The sequence below is a fragment of the Sylvia atricapilla genome, chromosome Z (assembly GCF_009819655.1).
Source record: "Sylvia atricapilla isolate bSylAtr1 chromosome Z, bSylAtr1.pri, whole genome shotgun sequence".
In the NCBI taxonomy this organism is placed as follows: Eukaryota; Metazoa; Chordata; class Aves; order Passeriformes; family Sylviidae; genus Sylvia; species Sylvia atricapilla.
The window spans coordinates 84,095,386-84,122,237 of NC_089174.1; the positions used below are offsets into that span (position 1 = coordinate 84,095,386).

At 36.6% G+C, this 26,852-nt stretch overlaps 1 protein-coding gene across 2 annotated transcripts in view; it reads right to left on the bottom strand.

Moving 5' to 3' along the window:
- Positions 1-15,024: 15,024 nt before the first annotated feature.
- Positions 15,025-26,852, bottom strand: part of TNPO1 (transportin 1) — a 78,704-nt gene continuing 66,876 nt past the window's right edge. For both annotated transcript variants that reach the window (XM_066339153.1, XM_066339154.1), the window contains 9 exons: positions 26,618-26,776; positions 26,438-26,525; positions 25,379-25,477; positions 25,075-25,170; positions 22,228-22,303; positions 21,328-21,427; positions 19,877-19,951; positions 18,103-18,245; positions 15,025-16,616 (listed from right to left, as the gene is read on the bottom strand). In XM_066339153.1, the coding sequence (XP_066195250.1) occupies positions 18,138-18,245; positions 19,877-19,951; positions 21,328-21,427; positions 22,228-22,303; positions 25,075-25,170; positions 25,379-25,477; positions 26,438-26,525; positions 26,618-26,776 (801 nt within the window). In that variant the 3' untranslated portion in view covers positions 15,025-16,616; positions 18,103-18,137. The remainder of the gene's footprint in view (positions 16,617-18,102; positions 18,246-19,876; positions 19,952-21,327; positions 21,428-22,227; positions 22,304-25,074; positions 25,171-25,378; positions 25,478-26,437; positions 26,526-26,617; positions 26,777-26,852) is intronic.

Sequence of the window (26,852 nt, forward strand, 5' to 3'; positions counted from 1 at the left end):
AGCTGTAAATACACAGTGTGTCCTGTATAACAAAACAAGGATTCCTTGCAATTTTTCAGCCACATTCACAAAAGATCAAAAACAGTTTTCTAGATTGCTGAATTTTTAATAGTTTAAAAAAGCAGTTCCTCTCATCATCTACATGAGTGTAAGGTTAAAGAACCATCACAACGAACCCCACTGGAAGGGTATGAAAAACTAAAGAAACATCTTGGCTATACTAGGTCATTAGTTATAATTTATGTATTGGTTTTAATGAATTTAAGAAGAAACACTCTGGAATAAGTTGCTTCCCCTTATAGGTTTAGCCAACTCTTTTTCACCAACAAGGAACGAATACTCGTAGGTATAAGTGAAAATATAAGAATTTACTAACAATCCGAACTGCAACAGGCAAAGATTAACAGTGAAACAACTGCTAGATACCGTATTGCTACATCTCACAGGGTACCACCCCACCAAGATGGCTCTCTCCAGCCGAGTATGTCTCATGGACAAAGGGAAAAAGAGTGCCAGCCTTCCCTCTGCTCACTGCTCTGCTTATCTCCCTGATGGCTGGAGCTCTAGCTGGTATTCTCTGCATCACAGGGCTAGAACTTGTGGAGGGACTTCGCTTTTCTCTTGCAGGAGATGGCAGAGAAGCTGGGCTGCGGTGGCTCGAGGTCTCTCCTCAGCTGCTGGTGGAATTTGCCCGAAGAACAAGACCACTAACTGCAGCCTCTCTGAGATGAGAAAAAACCAAACCCACCTACACTCCCTCGGCTCCATAGCAAGCAGCCAAGAGCTACATCAAGAGGCCATTTTCTGCCTCAGTGAAAATGAAGAGCTCAGCAAGGCAAAAATCCTGAGCACTAAGAGGCCGAGCTGCCAGCAAGAGATGACTTTTAAAATGCCCCCAGTACCATCCTCACAAGTTTCATTTTCCAGCTGCAGGGTCTTAGAGAGACAGTAACAATTTTTGGGCACAGATAGATCTGGAATACTATAACATTTTGGCTTATCCACAGCAGAAACTAATGCCAGTTTATGAAAAAAGTATGCTATTTGGCATTAATATGGGTTGAATACATGTCAAAGGAGGCTGTCCTGGGTTGTAGTTTAGGATGTATTCTATCACCATCTTCTGTTAATGGCCCATCAATGCCTTGTGCATGACTCAGAGATACTCCCTCCGGGAGCTATCTCTCTCTTTAATGGGCCATCAAGGCTCTCTTCCATGACTCATCATCCCATTGTGAGATGCTCCGCCCATGGGGAGGAGCCAAGCATTCTCACCTGAATATAAGCTGGGATTCGGGACAGCACAAGCAGCCCTCACCCACTGGATTCCCAGAGGACCGGAGCTACCAAACCTTTCTACAAGATTTCTGTTTCAGGAAGACCACCTCGTCTGGACTGTTTCCATCACCCTGATCAGGTTGTATTCTGACTCTGTCAGTGGTTTTTCTTTTTGTATTTATTTTATTTTATTTTATTCTATTTTATTTTCCTTTTCTTCTCATTAAATTTTATTTCTGACTTAGAGCCTCTTACTTGGTTTGTTTTCAAAACCACAACATATTTTTGGCGCCCAATGTGCAGCAGAGGCAATAAGAAAAGTCAGAAATTACAATTTTATTGAAGAAGACACCTGTCTGTTATGATGCCCAACATGCTTACATGTGTCTTATACCTATCTCTCTATATTTTTCCGAACGTGGGGCACTATCTGCCGGCCTTAATACTCCTGCGTAGACCAGGATATGGTACTAAAATTGCTTTACTGGTCTATTATGTCCATTGCTTGATAAAATCTGAGGCAATGAACATCATTCAGAATATATACCCAGTTTTGTATTCTTGTTCTAGTCTAGGATGCTATGTCTGGAGCCTCAACAATCTCACCCAGCCCCTGTGGGGAGGAGTAAAGAATGATTTTTTTCCAGCTTTTCAGGAATGCACAGCAGTTTTTGAAAATATTGAATACCCTCTGGATGCCAAGGACAGCATGATGTTCTTGTTAGTACTGCTTTGTTTTTTCTGTTTTCTTTGTTTTCTAAGCACCATGCTTAGAATCAAAACACTACATGGTGTGTTGGAGCATGTTCTTAAAGTAGAAGAGGTAAAAAGAAGCAAAGCAATAGCAATGACGACTACACAGACTGTCACAGAGGAGAAAGGAACCAAAAGTGCTGTCAGCATCTCCACACAAACCGTCACTGAACCGGAACAGCCTAAACCAGTAGCAGTTGCCACCACTCAGAAGAAGAAATCAAGGAGCAAATCAGTCCGCATAGCGACTGACGAGGATGGAGCAGGACCTTCGCACTCAGCTGAAGAGACAGAGACAGAGATCATCACCCGCTCTCTATCTCTGGGTGAGCTGCGTGACCTGCGAAGGAAATTCACCTGCCAGACCAACGAGTCCATCCTCACCTGGCTGCTCCGCATCTGGGATGCTGCAGCCAATGACACCATTCTGGATGGAACTGAGGCCAGGCAACTAGGATCACTGTCCCGGGATGTGGTCATTGACCAGGGAATTGGAAAAACCCAAGAAACTCTCAGCCTCTGGCAGCGACTGCTAACAAGTGTGAAAGACAGATACCTTTGTAAAGAAGACCTCCTAGTGCACCAAGGAAAATGGAACACAATAGAACAAGGTATCCGATGCCTAAGGGAATTGGCTGTGCTGGAGATCGTTTTTGCAGAAGATGAGAGATTTCCTAAGAGCCCAGATGATGTCCAGTGCACATCACGGATGTGGTTGGGATTTGCATGGCTTGGACCAGAGATGTACTCACGTTACCTGGCAACACTGCAATGGACAGAAGGTGAGGACAAGGTGGGTGTCCTGACTAACAAACTAAGGATTTACGAGGACACTGTCACTGCCCCAGTTCGTGCCCATGTCTCATCTGTGGAAACAAGACTGAAAAAAGAACTTAAGGAAGAAATTTACGATATCTCACCAGAGCCGACAAGAGTCTCTGCCATTAGGAGCAGGCGTCCCCCAGCCAGGGAGAGAGGATACACACCCTGAGGTAACCTTTGGTCTTTTCTTCGGGAGCATGGAGAAGATATGAAGAAGTGGAATGGAAAACCCACCTCCTCCTTAGCAGCCCGGGTACGTGAACTGAAAAGAGAAATACCTACCAACAAAAAGGAAACATAAGCTTTCCTAGGTGCCATAGGCTTTTGGAGGATGCACATTCCTGAGTACAGTCAGATCGTGAGCCCTCTCTACTTGGTGACCCTCAAGAAGAACGATTTCCTCTGGGGGCCTGAACAGCAACAAGCTTTTGTTCAGATCAAGCAAGAGATTGCTCATGCAGTAGCTCTGGGCCCAGTCAGGACGGGACCAGATGTGAGGAATGTGCTTTACTCCGCAGCTGGAAACAATGGTTTGTCTTGGAGCCTTTGGCAGAAAGTGCCTGGGGAGACTCGAGGCCGACCATTGGGATTCTGGAGCCGAAGTTACAGAGGCTCCGAGGCCAACTACACTCCCACAGAGAAGGAGATCTTGGCCACCTATGAAGGAGTTCAAGCCGCCTCAGAAGTGATTGGCACTGAAACACAGCTGCTTTTGGCACCCCGACTACCAGTGCTGGGGTGGATGTTTAAGGGAAAGGTTCCTTCCACACATCATGCCACCGATACCACATGGAGCAAATGGATTGCCCTCATTACACAGCGCGCCCGCATTGGAAACCCAAATCGCCCTGGGATTCTGGAAGTTATAACGAACTGGCCGGAAGGTGAAACTTTTGGATTATCGTCTGAAGAAGAAGAAGGAGAAAAGCAAGAAACACACGCTGAGGAAGCCCCACCATATAATGAGCTACCGGAGACTGAAAGACGATATGCTCTGTTCACTGATGGCTCCTGCCGAATTGTAGGAGCTAACCGGAAATAGAAAGCTGCAGCATGGAGCCCCACACGACAAGTTGCACAAGCTACCGAGGGACAAGGTGGATCGAGTCAAGTTGCAGAGCTTAAAGCTGTCCAGCTGGCTTTAGAAATTGTTGAACAAGAAAAGTGGCCGAGGCTCTATCTCTACACTGACTCATGGATGGTAGCTAATGCTCTGTGGGGATGGCTGAATCGCTGGAAAAAGGCCAATTGGCAGCGCAGAGGAAAACCCATCTGGGCCGCTGACATTTGGCAAGACATCGCCGCCCGAGTAGAGAGGCTGACCGTGAAGGTTCGACATGTGGATGCGCATATACCCAAAAGCCGGGCTAATGAGGAGCATCGCAACAACGAGCAGGTAGACAAAGCTGCCAAGGTGAAAGTATCACAAGTGGATCTAGATTGGCAGCACAAGGGAGAATTATTCCTAGCTCGTTGGGCCCATGATGCCTCTGGTCATCAGGGAAGAGATGCAACATATTGATGGGCCCGTGACCAAGGGGTGGACCTCACTATGGACAGCATCTCACAGGTCATCCACAACTGTGAGACCTGCGCTGCAATCAAACAGGCCAAGCGAATGAAGCCTCTGTGGTATGGTGGACGATGGCTGAAGTACAGGTACGGGGAAGCCTGGCAAATTGACTATATCACCCTTCCCCAAACACGCCAAGGAAAGTGGTACGTGCTGACCATGGTGGAAGTCACCACTGGATGGCTGGAAACCCACCCTGTACCTCATGCCACTGCCCGGAACACCATCCTGGGCCTTGAAAAACAAATCCTGTGGAGACACCCCTGAGAGAATTGAGTCGGACAATGGGACCCATTTCAAGAACAGCCTTATAAACACCTGGGCTAGAGAACATGGTATTGAATGGATATACCACATTCCTTATTATGCACCAGCTGCTGGGAAAGTTGAACGGTGCAACGGACTATTAAAGACTGCCCTGAAGGCACTTGGTGGGGGAACCTTCAAGAATTGGGAACTAAACTTAGCCAAAGCCACATGGATAGTTAACACCCGAGGGTCTATCAATCGAGGTGGTCCTGCCCAGTCTGAACCCTTACACACAGTGGATGGAGACAAAGTACCTGTGGTACACATGGAGGGCATTTTAGGAAAGAGTGTTTGGATTAATCCCACTTCAGGCAAAGGCAGACCCGTCCATGAGATTGTCTTTGCTCAAGGACCTGGCTAGACTTGGTGGGTAATGCAGAAAGACGGAGAAACCCGTTGTGTACCACAGGGAGACTTAATTTTAAGTGAGAGCAGTGTGTAAGGTTTCATTCTGTATGTATATATGCATTCATCTGTAAGAATGTATTGATTTAGGCATGTTGTAGATGATAGTAGAACAAGAGGTGGATTGTCCTGGGTTGTAGTTTAGGATGTATTCTATCACCATCTTCAGTTAATGGCCCATCTATGCCTTTTGCATGACTCAGAGATACTCCCTCCGGGAGCTATCTCTCTCTTTAATGGGCCATTAAGGCTCTCTTCCATGACTCATTATCCCACTGTGAGATGCTCCGCCCATGGGGAAGAGCCAAGCATTCTCACCTGGATATAAGCTGGGATTTGGGACAGTAGAAGCAGCCCTCACCCACTGGATTCCCAGAGGACCGGAGCTACCAAACCTTTCTACAAGATTTCTGTTTCAGGAAGACCACCTCGTCTGGACTGTTTCCATCACCCTGATCAGGTTGTATTCTGACTCTGTCAGTGGTTTTTCTTTTTGTATTTATTTTATTCTATTTTATTTTCCTTTTCTTCTCATTAAATTTTATTTCTGACTTAGAGCCTCTTACTTGGTTTGTTTTCAAAACCACAACATTCAGTAAGAGATCAACTGAATTTCTTTAAACTTGGTGTAATATTTCATCAAAGTTATTTTATAGTTAGGAATAATATACATGTTCTGTTGAAGATTTGCAGCAACTTTTAATGGCACTGTTTTCTACATCCCTGGAATTATGGATTCCATTAGGCTGAATCATCTGTCTTACTGTATAGTTAACTGCATGCTTCTATTGATCTGGACAGCAAGCTTGATTGTATCCCATTCATTAATTCAATTAACTTATGAAGCCAACAGCATGGTTTCACAGTGAGTTGGTGTTAATGGTTTGCCTTTGTAACTCTTCTGCCAAAAGCATGTCTCATCAAATCAACCATCAATCTAATGGAAAGCTTAGGAAGTGTTAGTAAACATTAGCAACAACAAACCAGAATAGCTGAGTAGTTGTAGATTCCATTTTGACTTCTTGTCTCATTTCAGTACTGCATGAAAAACTTCAGGAGATTTCTAATATATTTAGGAGGTGCATTACTACAGTAATACCATATTGGAGTTTTTAATCTATATTCTAAGTAAGATGGGGAAATAACAGGATAAATTATTATGTTGCTGCACACTAAGGTGTAGATTCAACGTTTCATTGAATTCACACTCCTGACACCTTAATATTTTTAATATTACATACATGCTTACTTACCTGCAAATATGTCAGTCAATGAACTTGGAGCAGCAGCTTATTTGTAACTTATAAAAATAACCTAAATAGGAAAAAAAAAAAAAAAAAAAAAAAAAAAAAGACCGAGGTATTTAATACACTGAAATTCAATGAAAAGTGAAGAAAAATGAAGTTTTCAGAAGAGCAAGCTTTGACTGTATTAATTACTTAGTACCAAACTGTGTTGTAGTACACCACCTACTGTGGTGGTGTTCTGACCACAAAAATCTTCTCCACTCTTGTTATAATATACAACAGAAAAGGTAATTGGTGGAAGGGTGTGAAGCCAAGCTAGTAAGGTCATGTGATATCTCAATAAAGTATTTTTAGTACAGCATATATAAGAATAGATGGTACTTGTGTTCTTAATAAACCAAAGACAGCTTTTAAGTATTACTATACTGACAGAACAGCAACTGCTTGGGATTGATTTCCTGCAAGGCAGTAAATGAAATAATGAAAGATATTGGTCTGGGACAGGTTATTTCAGCTGCCTAGATAGGAAGTAACTGTTGAAATATTGTGAAAGAACTGAAATGATTTGGTGATACAAATCCTTAATTAGGATTCAACCTTAAAAATCAGAATGTCAGTTTGAACAGGATGGCCAGTGAATGGCTTGCTTTTAGGCAAAAGTAATGCCATGTGACAATGATTCTTACCTTTGATTCTTAACATCCACGGATTGACACACTAATGCCTACTAATGGCAGCCATCAGCTTCAGCAAATGGAAAAATGTCGCTGACCACCCAGACCCTGGTGGGGGTCTTCTGGGTGCTGCGACCTTCCCGGTGAGTTGCCCTGAGAAGGACAGCTTCTATCCCAGGGGCACAGGCACTCCAGCCCAGTGACTAGCTCTTTTGTGAAAGGCTGCCTAGGCAACCGAGCCTCCAGGCTCACACTGCTGGTACAGCGTATCCAGGCAGGTCAGTTTCCAGGCAACACAGGAGTAAGAACATGAGTCAATCTGGTCTTCAGAGGTCCTCTTTATTACCCCGAACCCACGACTTCCAAAAGACCCTGAGCATCTCCGGAGCTGGGGTTAGATAGAAACTTAAGGGGGTGGGGTTTTCCACAACAACCAATAGAAACAGGGATTGAAAAAAACAACCAGTCAGGGAGAGTATCCAAAATGGACCAGTCAGGGGAGGCAAATACTAGGAAGTAAGGTAACAGCAAATCAGGAGTAAAACATTTACATACAACCAAAGGGCTCATGGGGCTTTGCATGAGCAAAGCTGCTCACCATGAACAAAGGGAGTGTCTCAGAGAGACTTCTGGGGAATGAACCAACTGCATTAGGGGCTAATAGCCCTCCATGGAAACTCAGCTTTCTTTATGGTGGCTTCAGAGGCCTCCACAGAAAAAACATGTGAACTTCAGGGTCCTTGTCACTTCAATAAAATTTAAAGCCTAATTCCTTCTGAAGAGGCCCAGTAACAATTTGGGAGGCTTCCTGTCTGCTTACACAGAAGACACTTGTGGTTTATTTTTTCTGTTTTTTTTCTGTTTTGGTTTGTTTGGGGTTTTGTTTCTGTGGGTTTTTTGCTTGTTTGTTTTAAAAGTACAAAAGTAGCCAAGATACTTATGGGTGTTAATTAGAAAAACTAAACTCTGAGTTACTACATTGGGCAATTGGCTGTCTTAAACACTGTCTTTTTATGGAATGAGGAACAGTTACCTGAGTGAATGCTTGTAACACAATTTGAGCTATGGTCTAAAGTTCAGCTGGCATCTGGTTTTGGCCCAATAATGACAAGTTTGGTGTGCAAGGATTAGGAGGATGGAGATAAACAAAATTAAAATTTGCTACATATTCCTATGGCAGAGCACTACGAGAGAAAATGATACGACTGTCTTACTGCCTTATGCTAAAATATGTAAATTTAAAAAAAAATTGAATACTTGAATTTTTAGTTTGTCATGTGGTTAACCTGATCTTCCAAAGCTAGAATAAAAAGGTGCATATATTTACACACACGATTCCAAACTGTTTATTTGAGCATGTACATTTCAGAATGAAAAAACATATATGCAAGACAATGAATATCAATATGTTAAGGAGAAAAAAAGCTACCATGTAAAATGACTCAAAACCTCAATTTGAGATAATTATTTTATTAAAAGAAGACACTGAAAGATCTGTTTCTTGGGAGAAAAATACATTAAAATTTAGTTGTAAAACAATTTTGCACTTTTTTCGTGGTTTCATTTATAAGCAAAATCCCTTTTTTAATGGTATCCTTCACTATGTTTTGAGTTTTCAAGCTACACAACCCTTTAGTTCCTATACCTGGAAGTCACAGAAACTTCTCAGTAAGTCAACATAAATGTAAAGCTAAAAGATAGCTTGAGAAAATTGTAAATTAAATATACGCCACCCTGTAAAGATATTACTTAACAATAATTCCAGGGTAAAAGGACAGGTAAATAAATCTCACTTTCCTTTGTGTACTTTATCACAGAAACAAATTTCCATTTAGCATTTTTATTAAGCACAGAAGGTGCAGCGAGAAAAAATGGAAAGTTTAAAAATATTGTCATAAGTTACAGTAACACTGCAGTAGTTATGCTTTCAAATAACCTGTATGCTTTAAACAAAGGAGGACGTCAGGTTCCACTGTATACTTAATACAGGAGAATTATGACCATTCATTTTGCCAAGGGGTACTAAGAAAAGGAAAAAATGGTAAAACTGTCAGTATAACAACATTTTATTTCTGTTTTTTTATATATTTTGAAGTATATGGAAATATATATTTCCATATATTTAAAAATTATAAATTAAGATTTGAAAAGTAAAGTAATATTTATACCTGATGACACCTATATCTACAGAGAAAGAAAAATGTATGCAATAAATACCTCCATTTTAATTTTCACAATTCAAATTGAAGTCTGGTAGACAGTTGTTATCACCAAAAAACCTCCTAAAAACTGACTCAAAAATAAGTCCTGATATGCCTTCATTTATATAGCTATATATTAGTACCTGTGCAGCATAATTACATCTGTTTTCCTTAAATTGTATGGATTATAGGAAACTACTCAATTTTAAATCTGTCTTTATTCAGATTAACATTTGGATGTCTTTTGAGACGTTTCAATAGTCTATACTGCTCATTTTATGCAAGAAAAAAAAAGGGTAAATGCCTGTGAAAATCAGTCCTTTATAATGCAGTATGTTTCACTGTGAATCATTCTGGGATAACAAAAGCTACCAACAACTACTCTGTGAGCACTTAGAATACATAAATTATTTTCTACACATTCTATGCCTATTGAAATGTTTCTTCATTCAAGTACAACTTTAAATGCTTTTTTAAAAAAAAGAAGTACCATGATGTAAAATTGAATTTCCTTCCTTTGTACCATTCCACAAGCTTTGCAACATTCATTTCCCTTACTCAAAATGTACTTCACCCTTTTTAACATTTTTAAATACAGGTAGTAATTAACCTCATACTCAAAATTAGCGGCCACAGTTTAAAATCAGGCTTTGAGCTGGCAGTAGAAAACTTGAACAAAACTACTGACAGCAGTTGTCAGCACATAAGGTGAGTGGGAATGTCTATTTCAAAGAAAGCTAAACTTCCCCAATCTCCTCCCACACAGGCACTGATGTGTTCAGCCACCAGGCACTGGTATTTCTGCTAAGCAGCTTGGTCTCTATATGGCTGTTCCATGGCCTTCTCTTGTTTCTGAAAACGGAAGTCCTTCATTAAGCAGTGTTTCAGCCAAGTATGCAGCAATTAGTTTCTACTATAAATTTCGTTATAGCATTTATATCTATGCATTTTATTGCTATAATCAACAGTCAGTCAATAGCATGTAGACAACTTAGACCATGATGTACGTCTAGCACAGACTGGTTATACAATGTAATGACTAAGTTCAATAAAATGTTCAATAGATTCCCAACTGCTAAATACCAGAAGTGAACATAAAATGTTCAACTCCACATGAGTGGATTGAGAGAAACTGCTGTTTCATATTTTAGACACTTCTAAACTATAGAAAGTTTATTCTAAAGTTCTCTAAGGACAGCTCTTTAAATGATTGATATTACCACGATCCCATGAAACCTAGATAAAATTAGATCCAGACCACTGCAAATTTTGTTTCAAGGTCTTGAATAATTAAATTTATTTCTTGTTTACTTATTGTTTAATTACTCACATTATTGATAACCCTGGAAATAAGTACAAAATTTTTCTCCCCCTTCCCATTTGGTGAGACTTAGCAAGAATGAACTGTCTAAGGAAACGCAGTTAATGTAACGTTTCTCAGTAGTAGTTACCACCCAACAGATTATAATTTCAATCCACCTAAACCTCCTTTTTTATACATTGATTTACCTTGAAGCAGCATGAAGTATCTAAACTAAACTAACATTAAATTATCCAAAGACAATGCTCTCTCAGGTAAAATGAAAACCCTTACTTCAGAGATTCTAATACCTACATGTGTGAACCAGAAGAGTTCTGCACTACTGGGTCAGGCAAAACGTATACTGAACAATAAATTTTAATAATTTAATCAAAAATTGGAATGCAACATCTATATTTCAACAACTTTATTAACATAGTCAAGCAGTGATTAACATTCACATCTATTATGTCACATCATACAAATGTAAATACAAAATTACTACAGTACAATATATATTCTCTGCATGATCCAAAATATTTGGTGGCCCCAAAAACTCTTTTAAAATTCAGCAGCTTATCAAAAATTAAAACCATATTCTATTTAAAATGAAGTTCTGTTAGCACATAGGCAGACTTCAAGAAATATCACTCAATTTAGTACAGTTTGAGAGTTGCAGGAGGATATGTTTGAAGGAAACATTCCAACATTATGGCAGATACAGAAATGTAAGATTTAAAGCTTTCAAGCAAAACTTATACAACCTAAGTTGTCAGCAGAAAGATTGGGTCACCTTTCATTTAAAACTATTTTGTATACTTCATCCAATTTAAAATTTCAGAAGTCTCTAGTATCAATAAGTCAGACAATGTACAACACAACTATCTCATTCCACAAAAAAAGATATTACACTGCAGATTTCAGCCAAATAAACCTCCTTATAACAATCTTGTTTTTCTCATTGCTGTCCTCAGAAAAAACACCCAAACCTTCTCAATTTTGTTGCTCACCCAAAATAAGGAAATAGAGACCTAAAATGAAAGTAGCACAACAGAACAACACTATACTCTAAGCGCTGAATTCTTTGAGATGTGGATTTGGCTTACTTAAAGCATACTGTAACACCACACAGAGATTCATCCTACAGAGCCATTTCAAACTTCCCTCATTTACGTACATTCAAGCAAGTGAGTATCACCATTTTAGCAGAATATACAAGGCAAGCAAGAAGAGTACTTGCCTCAGTTCCCCATTTAAAACTGGCTTGCTCTAACCGTTAAGTGCAAAGAGCAAGCATCAGTGGCAGAAAAAAATGCAGTTTCTACTGAAGAATACATAGAAGAATGATGGATACAAATCATCCTGGAGAATGCATAGGTGAGTGAAATACATAGCTACTGAACAAGCTTTGTTTATTTAAGGTGAGGTTATGTAGTATTATAACAAATATGTGTGCAAACTACATCAGCATCTATCTGAGATTAACTGCAGGATGTTTTGCCATTCACTGTAGAGTTTAACCTTTAGGTAAGATAAAAACTCACACTTTAGACCCTATATAAAAGCTTTTATGCATCTATCATACTCATGAAAGAGATAGCATGGAAGCAGTTAGTGTCAAGTTACAACTTATTTCCTTGAAAAAGTCTGAAACAAAAGATTTCCAATTTAATGTTGCATTTAAAGCATTTTTAAAGGAATATTTCAATTGTTTGAATATGGATGCATTCTCCTTAAGGGAAGAATGTTTTTGCACTTTATCTGTTAATACATTCAATATGAATAATACAGGTGAAGCAAAATTCATTATTGTCCCACAGTAAAAGGTTAATTTAGAGTAAGTTTAAGCCAGAGGAGCTGCCTAAATGAAATACGTAAACTGATAAAATTACAACACATTTTTATTAGCATGTGTTCTCAACAAAAAGAGTATTCACCTGAGATAAAGCTAGTATTTGAATATTTCTAAGTAGCAATGAGTTTTGCTTGAGGAAAGCCACTTGAAGTTTTAAAATATACATTTTACTATTATACAATATATGCAGTTTAAGTAATTAAGACTGATGCTAACATAAAAGTCCTAAAAAAAATCACAGTGTGTATCAATAGTATTAGTTACAAAATTTATGCTACTTCATAACTTTTAAAAATTATAATGATTACAAATTTTAACCTATTCTCTAAAAGTGATCTTCTGAGTACAAGCTTCAAGGAGCAATGAAATAAAAGCATAAGAATTAGCTTCTTATAATTTAAATATATACATACTCACTGATTTAGAAAACAATCAAGCTTTGGAAAAAAAATACAAAACTGACTACTTTTGCTTGCACTGGTTAACATAATGAACTACTCTAATCTGTTTTCCAAAATGAAATGAGCGGTTTCATGACTGTGTTATGAAAAAAAATTAATATTGAATTCACTTAAGACTAATTTAACAGCAATTTTGAACTGCCAAAAAGATGCATTTATAAGGATTTTGAATACACTTTCTGTTACCAACTTAGGTTGATCAGCAGCTTTTTTTCACTCTCAGAATCCTTCAAAAAGGGAAACTCAAAACAGGAAAAAGGCATATATAAAAACAGTAAACACTGACCTCCTGAGGTTCCTACAACAAAATTATTCAAGTAGAAAATCTACACCATTACGTAGCAGCGGCTATTTCTGTAGTTTAGCACACTAACAGCATTTTTTCAGTGTGTAAGGAGCAAATGAAGGAAGCCGTGCTTTCAGCATGCCAAGAGGCAGAAACACTGGAATGTAACAAAGACAAACTCACAATTCTACCAGTATAAACATTCAGTCAACATTCAAGAACTGTCAAGACTACACCACAAGAATTAAGATGCTTTTTATATATCCCATGATGCAATAATTCAGTTTTAAATATTAATGCTGTGTCAGAACTTCTCTTACCTCACATTACACCCTAAAAGGTTTCTGCAAATCTCTGCGCTATATGATGCATTAGGAATATGGTTTATTTGCTTTAAAATATACCACGAAAGAACTTACTAATACAAAAGACTATTTTGTTTATTCCTGTACTGGTTATTCCTGCCCTTTAAATTATTTTCCTTGCTGTCATACCAGATCAGTTCACATCTGTACAAGTATGTACCATAACAAATATGTACAAAAGTGGCATCCTAAGATAATCCAAGGTGAGGTGGAGTGGTTTTATTTGGTTAAAGGGGATTTCTGAAATTTAAGAAGTTTAGTTAAACCCAGATTTTAGTTGTAATGCTACTATATTATTTGGGTAGGTTTTCTATTCTACAAACTTTCAAATGTCATTTCTCGGAAACTCTTCCTTAATGTTCAAACATGCTTAGAATTAAAGCAAGTTTGAGTCTAAAATAATATCCCATCTTGCTAAATGTTGAGCAGGGATGTTCCCTTTCAAAATTAAAGTTTTTTTATTTTATTTAATTTTACTAATTTATATCAGAGTTATTAGTTGAGAAGGTATTTTTGGTTTGTTATCAAAGTAATGTAACTTGTAAGGAAGTTATCACATGCAATTTTGATCAAATTTAATAAATACTATGTACTGGTATTATCAAATGTATTTCATACAGTACATGTTCAAACTATGCTTCAGGCATAATCCACTAAAATTTGCAAAGCAAAAAAAAAGAGGGGAAGGGAACATAAAACATGCATGTGATCATGCATCGAAAAAAAAGTCTAAAATTGTTTAAACTGCATTTATAAGTTCACACTCACACAGCTCAGATTTCAGTGCAATGGCTAAATCATTCAACAGTCAGAGAACAGAACCATGCAAAGAAGAGCAAGTTCTTAAAAAAGCCCACCCCAAAAAAAACAAACCAACAAAACCCAAAACCCAAAAAACTCAAACCAAATAAAAACAAAACAAAACAAAAAAAACTCCAAACCAAACACAACAAAAACACCCCCAAAGCCCCAAACCAAAACAAAAAACACCCAAAAAATCCCTTCCAAAACCCCCCAAAATGCCCAAAACAAACAAAAAAAAACCCCCCAAACCCCAACCAACAGAAAAAAAACCCAAACCAAAACAAAACCAAAAACTAAATCAAAACAACAACAAAAACCCTACAAATATCCCCAAAACAAAACAAAAATGGCCCCAAAAAAACACCAAACCAAAAAACACCAACTAAACCAAAAACTGTTATCCAGTATCCATTCTGCAATGCAAAGGTGAGAAACTAAATCTACAAAAAGGCTGTTATGGCTTAATTTTGTTTTGCAGATTAATAATGCAGCACTTGAAAAATGGAAAGGTGTGGCTTCACCTCTGACCAGCAGAGTTAAAAATCTCTCCATTTTCCTTTATCATCATGGGATACTCTTTAGGCAATCTAAATTAATAAAGACTTGCCACTTTCAGATGGACACAAGATCAAGTGTACCAGTTAGGATTTCACATTCACAGTACATAAGAAAATACACATGAAAGGAAAAGTAAAGCGTTAACTTAACAAGGATTTATTCACAGGAATACATGTAAGTAGAGAAAAAAAACACAACAGAAAAGCTAAACAAATGAAATGAAGAGGATCCAAACCAACTTTCACTCTGTAGCTTTAAACTTGCACCCTTGTGCATTTAACTACATCACAAAGGGCCACCAACATGCGCCAATACAGTGTAGATACCCTGCATTACATCCATTAACTTAAACATCTCTTTAAGATCATGCTTTGAACAAAAAGAAAGCGTAGAAGGTAATACGTTGAGTGGGAATAAACACAAATATAGCAATCTTGTCATCAACTTCTACAATTGTCTTTACGTGCCAACTAACATTTATGCAGCCTTTAACGGGTCTTACCATGTAACTCATTTTAGAGATTCTGATAAAATCACTAGTATATAACCATGCAGAAAGCACATCACACTGACAGCACAGAGGCAAATATTTTGCACAGCTATATCAGCTTTCCACATTGTGCAGGTTACACACAATACAATATCAATCTTATTCTTAAAAGATCCTAAAAAGGTATTTCAAGGCCTAATTGTTAACTACAGTATTTTATATCTATAATCTTAATAAAAATAAAATCCACTGAATCTTAAAAAGGAATTTTAAATGCAGGGCTATATTGAATTGGTAAACTGCAACACAAACTGGCGCAACATAGGTAAATGTATACCAATTTCACTCTATGTGATGCAAGCATGCTACTTTCCCACTAATTAAATTACTTCTGATCACTATGAGCCAGAACGCATGCCTGAACCTTAAACTGCAAGTTAAGAATAATGCCTTACTCTAGAAATCAAAACTAACAAAGTACAATAACAAAATCATATCCACTACCTTGGTTGTTTTTCTTAATGTAAAAATTAAGATGTCAATCTTTCCTTTGCAGTGTCCCTCTCCTTACCCCAAAAATGAAAGGAGTAACTTATTTGGCAGCTTGCAGGTTGCTTTATTTTATCCAAGTTAACCTTTATTATTTTATGATGGGGTTTCTATACTGTACACTGCAAGTGCCTGTTCCTAATACAGACACAAGCTGCATTTTAACTGTACTAACTTCGTTTGTGTAGTTCTTCATTAACATGCAAATACCTAGAAATCCCATCAAGCAGGATGAAATAATGTAGAAAACCCTTACTTAAAAAAACAGAAAACAAAAAAGTAAGCCTTTTACTGTTTGTGACCCCCATTCTTAGGTTTCCTTTATTGTGCGCAAAATATTATTCCTCTTTACGTATCCCTATGGTTCAATTATATGGTTTCTTATTTTGGTACAAATCCCCACAATATTCCAGAATGTGCTGTTTTGTGACTAGATTCTTTTTTTTTTTCTTCTTCACATCCAGTGCAGAGGTGTAATAGGAGACAGATTTCCACCCACAAAGGCTCCAGATGTTAAAACATTTCCCAACATCGACTTAATACAGTGACGGCAACACCTCCCTCCCGCCCCTCCCAGTAGGGTTGGGATTGTACTGTATTCCCTACTGGTTTACCCTTCCCCCCAGTAAAGGGTAACATTTTCCCTGGGTGCAGAGGCTCCCTCATAGTCTCCCAGACTGAAGGACCTGTAAAAGGAAAAGATAATGCTATAATTAAATCTTACCTTGAACCTCTGGCAGATAGATAAATAAACAGAGTCTTTTTCAGGCACTAAGTGTCAACCTCTGACTTAAAAATGGATTTATGCCTAATGTTGCCTTTTAAGTCTGTTAAGAAACCAATCCATTTGTATCAGATAAATTATTATTCATGAAACAACAATATATGCTTTGAAGCTACATTGACAGTTCCACTATTGTGCTAAACTTAGATTTAAGATAAAAGCAGCCCTATATATTCTAACTAGTTTTTCAATTTTTAGCACAAAATTATGAGGTAGTTATGACATTGAGAAAGAATATTAAAACGTATCTGCAACTGACCTAGCAGTTTCCCTTTTGAGTGGATTATAAGATAGCCATAGCGTCTCTGCAGTTGAAACTGAGAATAATGGTGGATTTTATCCTTTTGGTTTCCTTTTCATTAGGAGGAGAAAACACCTTTATGTTAGAACCAAAATGTCCCCATTGGTAAGTATGAGCTGTTTTATTTTTAATCCATTGTTCCAAACATGTAATGCAAATAGGATTTTTTATGACACGGACTTTGAAAAAATCTTAGGCTGAGTTTTAGTTGTCCATTCCAACACTAAACAGAACTGCATGACTCACTCTCCTAATTTCAGTACAAAAGTTCTACTAGAAATATCAAATTTGTATAAAAACTAAAAGAATAAATTTAATTCACTCCCCTTCTTGGTTAATATAATAATCTCTTCACAGTATCACACATGGGAAATCTGCTTTATACAGCATACACAGGCAGCATACAAAGCAAGGTGGTATAATAATAGAGCTACTCTGGAATGCACTTCCAATGTTCTTTGTTGAAGCTGAGTCATTCTCCACACAGAGGTGTCTAACAATTCTGAGCTGACATACAAAATGGAACATGACAATAATAAACACACCAACCTCCCCCAAACATCAAGTTACTAGCACAGCATTCTCTATTCAGTGGAAAGATCATTCAGTATGTTGTTAGGAGGCTATTAGACTTCTCATATTTAATATGTTAACAAATCTGCTTTCTTATCCTAGAAGAGTATTCCCACTTAGACCACATCTGCCATCTATGAATTCATAACATATAAGGTAGCATGTCTTTAGTATGATGACTTGAGGATCTTATTCAGCACTTTGTTTATTAATCTTGAACCAGCACTTTATTATACCTACACTTTCTTGATAAACTAATGTATCATAGACTCAGTTTTTCCTTTCTTTCTTTTTCTCTCTGTAACAATAAGAAAAAATCAGACAAATGCTTTTGCTACATTCACCATCATTTAGGTATACTATCATCCCTTCTTTCTTTCCTTCATATAGGAAGGAAAAATATTTCCTCCAGTGTAGCTCAGCAATTCTAAACCGATGAATTAATTATGCTTCACATGATGAAAATAGGGAGGAAGTCCCAGCTCTCTCTGGCAAGCAAGACTCACGTGCTTACCTCTAATTATGGGACTGCAGCTACAGTGCATGAGGTTAAACTCCATAGTAAGCTGCAAGGCGCTCTTTTAAGGGAAGAGGAAACTGGTCAGAGAAACGCCTCCAATTCTCATCCCCAACTTGATTTTTAAATCCATGAAGAATCTACAAATGAGAAAGTGGAAGTCAAAATAAGCAAAGAACAGACGGTATACTAGCCTCTTATGCAGTAAGCCACAAACTGCTGAGTTGTACATCTGGCAATTTGAATTCTCCATCATCAATTTGAATTCTTCATCATACTGAAATGCTACAAAGAAGCAAAGAAAGTAGAGTAAGGTCTTTCTTGATGTGTTTCTTAAAAGGTGACATTAAGAATATAGCTACCCACAGAAACTAGTGTATGTAACTTAAAATCCAGGGTTAAGCCATTTCAGAATGTTTATTTGTAATTTTTTCAATTCATTTTTTGTCCATCTATCCATCCACCCATGCATCCATCCATCCATCTTATCAACTGACACAGTTCACATATTTTAAGTCTACTGTAATCACATTTATTTTTTAATAAATGTGAAGTATGTTGTGGCAAGTTGAGTTAAACAGCAGCCAGCTTTTGACAGAATGAATATCTGTCAATTTCTAGCACAAATATAAAATCTTTGAGAACTCTGTTTTCTGCATGGAACCTGTAGGACAACTTCTCTAAAAATTAAGCTCTTAAAATCTTCTTTGTTTTGAGAGAACAGGGATCCACAGTCAATGGCAATCAAAAGCCAGTGAAAGAGGAAAACAATCTACAGGTTTCACTCTGGACCTTGTGATGTAACAAACTAACTGAAAAGGAAATTACAATATAAAAAAAAAACCTTTGCATGTTATGTCTTAAAACTGCAAGTAAAAGCCAAATATTAGAAAATACAAAAGCAGACAAAATTACTGTTCCTCATAAAATTATACCAAGAAAGTCCAGAGCTTTGTTTTCCCTTTTTACACTCAGTGTAACTGAATTGTGGAAGTCTGTCCTGAACACACATCCTCAAATAAAAGGCAATGTCAAAATTCAAGGTCATGGTAACAAGTTCATACTCAACACAAAACTGTCAAGCAGAACTCTTTTTAATCAGATGTAGTGGCAATGACATCACATGCAACCACTTAACTTACTGCTTTTCTCCCTCCCACAAGCAGGATCTTTCCTAAATCCAAAGAGTCACATTAAGCAGCTGCTAAGAAACTACTGAAAATCTAAGAATGCTCAGGTATGACAAAAGGTTATGAGTCAGATTTTAACACTGGCAGCTCTTCTATCCATTTCTTGAAAGTATTTTGTCTTACAGCTCTAGCACTAAAAAATAAATAAAAATTAAAACCAAAACCTGGACAAATCCAGTTTCTTTCCCTTGTTCCTGAAAGTCATAATTACTGTTGGAAAAACATATAATTGGGACTACAGCAATCATATATTCATGAAGAAGTAGTCTAAAAACCCTCCATGCTATCACTGAAGAAAGCATTCTTTCAAGGTATTCCTTCAAGAAACACCTCAAACAAACTTTGCAACTATTTGAAAAAGTTTGGAATAATCCAAATGCATATACAAAGATAAAAGTTAAAAAAAGAAGTCAGGATTTTCATGCTTTGTCTCACAATTTATGACTTTGCATGACCCATAAGCAGCAGAGGAACTTTCATGACCACAAACACAGTAAGTGCTAGCAGTGAAACAGAAAGAAGGAAACCAGAGGATGTTAAACAAGCACCATTAGAATATACCATTATCTTAGCAACCTTACCTTACAGAACATGTCTCGAAGATCATCTTTTGGGCTAATCCATGATGCAACAGCATCACAAAAAAAAATAAAGTCCTAAAAGATTAAACAATCATATAGGTTAGAAATATCAATTTATACATCTGAAAGCAATGCTTGATGTTCATTCTGTGAATTGTAGATGGCCTTTGATCATAATTCACAACTGCTTTTGCTCTTATGTATTTATTTTCCACTTAATTCAGACAATGATAAATTATCATATGCCTAAATGTTCAGTGACAGAAATTGCTGAGCGTCTTAAATTAAACCACAGTGAAATTAATCCCAACTCTCCCCTCTGCACCACACTAATATAACTTCAATTCACTACAGTAATGTAACTTCAATTCTTGCAGTACACATACAAATGCAAGATCTACTTACTGTAGTCACAAGCAACAAATACTTCTCTCACACATTTCCAGTTAGGGAAAAAAAGCTGTTTTATTTCCTTAAGTAGTCTTTTTCTGGGACACAGAGAACATTTATCATACAGGTTCAAAACTAAAGCCACCTCTAAATGCCTATACTCCATTCATCTGCTGTCGTGCATTACCTCCTCCTACACCAATAGAACACCAGTCTTTAAAAATAAACTTGCTAACACACATAATAGGAAGCGAGGATGAAGATTAGAGAGGAGAGATGAGTTACTGAAATGGGTCCTTATTTAACCCCTCTCTGTAAGCTACATGAACAAACACAGTAGAAGACTGAAATGTAAAGTACAGAATAAGGCCTACGTGAAGTGAACTGAAAATTTCAAAACAAGGTTAACACTCAATTCTTGTGTTTCAGGAAGAAGAATTCCAGGCAGAGGAAAGGGAAAGATCAGTTTTGTTCTCCTCTTAGAAAATATTACATTGATAGAGCTTTACTTCAGAGGTGTGGAGACTAAAGATCAAGTTATAGTCTATTCTTCAACAGTACCATTTATTTTGAAGAGATGGATCTTCATTGTCACATTGACTATTTGAAAAAATTATCCAAAGCTGAAACAGAATCTTCCCTACCCAGCTGTTAAGAACAGAGGGGTGGTTACTGGTTTTGTTCTGTTTCTTGTTTTAAAAACCTAGGTTACATCTGGAAAATGGGTTTAAGAATGACAACTTTTACCTTGTATTTGCATACAGATCCTGACCACAACCTGACAGAAGTATCAAAATACTTATTTTAACTGAAGTTGTTTCATTGCCACTAAAAGACAGAAACTGATTTTAACAATACTTCTCCCCTTTCCTTTTTAGATGACAATTACTGAAACATCATGATACAGACCATTCACAATATAAACATTTTTGGGCTCCTTGACCTCACCCACCATGTACTGCAGTAAATCTCTTCAAGGTAAACCTTTTCGGACTCCCCATACAGCTTTCACTAGATTTCACATGAATAAAGAAAAGTTAGCATCTATTAATGTATCTTACTTGGACTACTCCACTGGGGTTGACCGTAATCATGGTACATATCCCACGGAATGCTGAGTCCTTTTCCTCATTGTCTCTTATGTTTCGCAGAGAGGTGCACCTAACAAATTGGAAAGCAAAACTTAGATAACTCTGTTACTTTTCTTCAATCAAGTCAAAACTAGATGACAGTATCTGATGGAATAAGTCACACTGATAAGATGATCTGAAACACAATTTTGACCACTTAGAAAAACACTTGTTGCACACAGTTTTTACTAGTATAATCCCATTAGGCACCATCTCCAGAATCTGGCTTTTTTGTTATAATGTAGTCAGAAAGTGTGACCTCGATTCCATTAAATACAAAAGAAACATGTATCTGAAATACTTATAGGAACTATCATTATTGGAAGCGGAACATAAAATACTGTCACAGTATGAATTATGTCAGATACCACTTACAGAACAGTTATTGAACTTTAACAGCAGCAAGCAAGCTATTTTATACGTAACAAATCTATAAACATATATTCCTTACAGCATTTCAAGCCTCAGACTGAATTTTAGGTAATGCACAGTTTAAATTTTACAATATTTGCATGCACTGTATTATCATTCTGGTGGATTTTAAAATGCTCTTTCATAGTCAAGCTTTAACACAGCAAGCATGTGACAATCTTATCCCATGCATAAATTAGTCGTTAGCCACAACATAAAGAATACATGACGGTGCTACTAAAAACTCACAAACCTGATAGGACAAGATTAGTCACATGGTTGGCAATGATTAAGGATTGAGATTTTGTAACCAACTGAAAATATATCTAAAAGTGAGATAGAGAGAAGAAAGAAAGAAAGAAAGAAAGAAAGAGAGTGAAGAAAAATGAATTAAAAAAAAAAAGATTGAATAATACACACCAGGGTCTTATAAACTGCTGTAGCATGGGGGCCACCTCTTGAGGACAAACGTAACCAAGACGACCAATTGTTATTGCTAAGGTAACGCAATCACGGTTATACACCACCAAACGCCAACCAAGACATGAGCAAATGAGGGGGGAGGAGAAAAAATAAAGAAAAAACAACAAATAACTCAGAAACAGAAACCAACAGAATCTGTGTATGATAATAAACATAAGATTTCACCAGTGCTGTTTATTACCACCCCCTAAATAAGAGGCAGCAACATATATGGTATACTCTCCAAGGTAAAAGAAAAATTAAAGAAGTATGAGAGAACACCAAAAACACAATTTTAAATTCAAAGGTTTTCTGATGTAAGCAGTCATTCTGTCCCTCTTTAGAGTAATCATCTGCAGTAAATTTACCTCTACACATTCAAAGTTTTTATTGAAACGTACTATAAATGGATAGTTTTTAAAAAGGAAATTATTCATTTTCATTTTAGTATCACGTAATCTAAACATTTTATTTTATCCAATATTTAGAATTCAAGGGTTTTATAGACCTAATCTGTCAGTAAAAATATATTTCCAAATACTTTTGCATGGATTATATTGTGGTCTGTCTGAAAATCCTAAATAGATTGAACGCTTCTCAAAGAGTAACTAATGTTTGTCTTCTACATAATCTCATAGAGAATTTAATTAAAAATGGTTGCTAACTCAAAGCAACTGACCGTAGAACATTAATTCTTTAATCCTAGTATTTTTCCTGCTCACCAAAGTTTCCCTCATAAGATGTACAAGTATCTGACTTCTGATTCCAAAGCATGAGGACACATGAAAAGCAAAATTGCTTCACCACATGATGAGGTAGTTTGGTTCTTTGTTCCGAGGGACAGACCAAAGAAAGTATCATTATGCAAATGTGTTTTAATGGTGTTTGCTCAACTCACAAAAGATTAATCTTTAGAAAAAGGAGAGGGTGGGGAATAATGTATCAGAATTACTTGAAGCAAAATACATGAATAATACTAAAATCCAGCAGATTTGTATGAAGCAGAAAAAGGAAACCTATGTTCAAGGGACATACTATGCAACACTCTAATTAACAGGCATTTGTGAACAGTTTCATGAAACATGCAATAAAGCAGATGATGCTTTCTCAAATAAAAGTTTGGTGTAGGATATATTAGCAGCTGAAACATTAATTCCACGTGATGCAGCTCACTGTTAACGTACTGGTGTACTTGATTTCCATATACAGTGTCTAAATTTTTTTAGTATCCTATAAAACTTCATTGAAGTTCAAATGAAAATACAGTTTTAAATTTTTATCTGTAAATTCTTACAGCTACAGCCTGAACAACAAATAGAAATCTCTGTCGAAGTGTGTTTTCCCAACTGTTTTCATAATTACACAGCAAGCTACAGCAAAACTAGTAATATTCTTGCACATACTAGTGGCACACAACAAAATATCCCACAACAAACTTATAATAAGTACACCACACTCAACATTTATTTGCAGTTATCCATTCACATTTAAAATAACTAATAAGAGAATTGAAAAAAAAAAAAAATCAGTGTTCGGATGCTTCCAAAAATTCTCTTAACAATGATGGAAGCATACATTTAACTATTGGATGCCTCTCAGTTACAGGTATTACACATCCGTCAGCGCAGAGGAGGGGAGTCAGGACAGGGATAAGGAAAACTTAAATTGTTACACTATTATAGTATTATACTGTTACACTATTCCATGGTAAATTTCACAACTAGGTATTTGATTCAAAATTTTCTTTTCAAAATGCAGTACCTATAATATGCCAAAAAACTAGGGAAATTTTCCTTCAAGTTCACCTTCCATACTAAATGGGATAGAGGAGCAGAGTAAGTATAGCTTTTAAGTTCAGAATACTGAACTTAAACTGAAGGAAAAATATGCTTTCCAAAAGCTCTCTCCAAATTATTTCTTGCTCTACTCAGAAAGCGTAACTGTACTCTTGTATTTCCATTGTATTCAATCATGTCAGATATAGCAACTAAACTGTCATTTTCTTACAAGACAGTTTTCAAACAGAAGGAAAAAAAATTCTCAATTAGTAAAACAGTAAACAAAATAAAACTACTGCATTATCTATAAATTTTTTGCTCAAGTATGGAAGGTGCTTTTCATACCAGAACATGCTCTCTATAAATGCAAAAGAAACAAGCCTCAGAAATTCCAATTCAGTAAAGCATTTGGGAATTACTGTCAATTTGGAATGCAAAGCCAGAACATAAAATATGCATGCCATTATTAGAATTCTTTTCAGGAATTTGTTATTAAGTGACCAGGTAACAGAAATGAAACATAATTTCAGTTATGTTGTGGTAAAACTGCCGTCACAGATCTAGATTTTTGTCCATGATATTGTAAGTTTATCTTTTAAAAAAGTGCAAATTCAAAGAGTTCATTGTTTTTTGTATGCCAATTATATTTTTTGGAATACCAGACATATATATACAGTACACGTGTAAGGACACGCATACATCAAAATCAGTGAGAAATTATGTCCTAAGTGTTACTGCATATATTTGTCATATTTAATATATAAATAAAACCAGAAGAATGATTAAACAGATGATAAATAGATATAATAAATGTTATAAGAGGAGAAAGTAATTAGAATCTAGATATATGATTTGCTTCAAGACTGAGACTTGTAAGAGCTTGTGCAAAACAGAGCTGCTTTTGCTTATAAAAGACAAGTACATAACAAACTCAGTTCTGGTGTAGTTTCTCTATGCAATTTCAAATAACAATTATTAAAAAAACCTTCTAATTCCCTTCACCATGTACAGGTTATTTTCTGGGTACCTGTGTTCTCTAACAACGTCTTTGGTGTGTTGGGTCTGTTAATTATTTCTACAAGCTGGTGCAAGACCATTGGAATATAAGGCTGCATTTCTATACCTGAAAATACAATTAAAAAATCAGAAGAAAATGACCATTAACATACATAATATAAACAGAACATGTACACTTAACTTACTAACAAGGACAAGGACCACAAATATAATTTAAATATTAACATAAAGGTATCACTTAAAAAAAATCACCCAAAACACCCAGACAAATAATTCTAAATGTGCAGAGATTTAAAGAAAAAATCAAATCTTACCCATCTGGATAGAGATTTCTCCAATTGCCCAGGTGGCATTGTTACACACAGAAATGAATTCCGGGTTTAGGTTGGTTCCCAAAATTGGCATGAAATCAGCTAGAAAGAACAACATTTTAAAAACTCATCACACAATACAACCATCTTGTGCCATTACTTTATGACTGTGAGGGGAAAAAAAAGGGATGTTAAAGAAAAAGAAAATGTAGGCCTATTTTAAATACTTGGAAAGTGTTACAATCAAATTAACAAGAGCTATATTCTAGCTATATTATCAGATTAACCTGGAATTTAGAACCTAAGCAGATAAATGCAAATATTTTCAAATTATGCTTTTAAAATCTTCCTAATAGGGTTTATCTTTATGTAACTTTCATAGAAATCTTCTCTTTTTTCCTTGCTCAGGTGAGAGGAGAGAGAGGAAGAGAAGCCACAAACACTAGTGGTTTTATCATATGGCTGAACATCCCACAAATCACCTGGATAACCATGTATTTTGCTTCCCTTGAAAAAACAACAAAGACTAGAAGGCAATAATGTATTTGATTAAATTTTAAGAAAAATGAGTTAAAAAGGTCATTATAACATCTGCCAAATTAATTTTGAATTCCAAGCCTATGCAAGCATTCATTTAGCAAGGGCATCTCAACAGTATCTGTGGGAAGAAAGAACAAACATTGTGGAAGTGTATCATTGATGCTACTTCCAACAGAAATAAAAAACAAAGCAGAAAAAAAGAGTAAAAACTATCCTCTAGCCCATTTTTAATTTTATATATTATATATATTTTTACTTAACATACATAAATTCTAGTAGAACAAAAAGAGCTATAAAACTAAAGAAGAAAAATTAACTTCTGCACTATCCACAAAAATAGACACATGTTTTCTTAACATAAAAGTCAAGGCAAAAAAGACTACAGACTCTTGTTGATAAAGGAAAATTACTATGTATAAAAAATATAAAAAGGCAACCCACAGAATAGGGAGCATAACAATGGCTAATACAACCTCTTAGACATCTGCAAAACAAGTTATTAAACATGTAAAAGAAACATACCGATGCAAGGTTTAACATGCTGAAAACATGCCTTTGTCAGGTCGCCTAACAACGCAAAAGAACTCTGCCGTACCTCAGGCATTTTGTCCTAAAGAGAGGAAGAAAAAATTACAATTCTAGAAGAGTTTCTGATTCTCTGAATAAAGAAAATGTGTGGACCAAATAGCTTACTCATCTCACCTGCATGCATTGGTACATTAGTGTGAGGATATTGCTGCGAGCCACTAACTGTTCAATGTTGCCTCCAAGTCCTTCAGCTAAACCACTGAGTAAATCAAGAGCCACAATCATGAAATCTTTATCTGGAGCCTCATATTGGTCTGGCTGAGCATTATGCAACTGCAACAAATAAGTACACATTTTCAAAATCATACTAGATGTCTCAGGAGTATGCATAAAAACTGCACCTTCATTC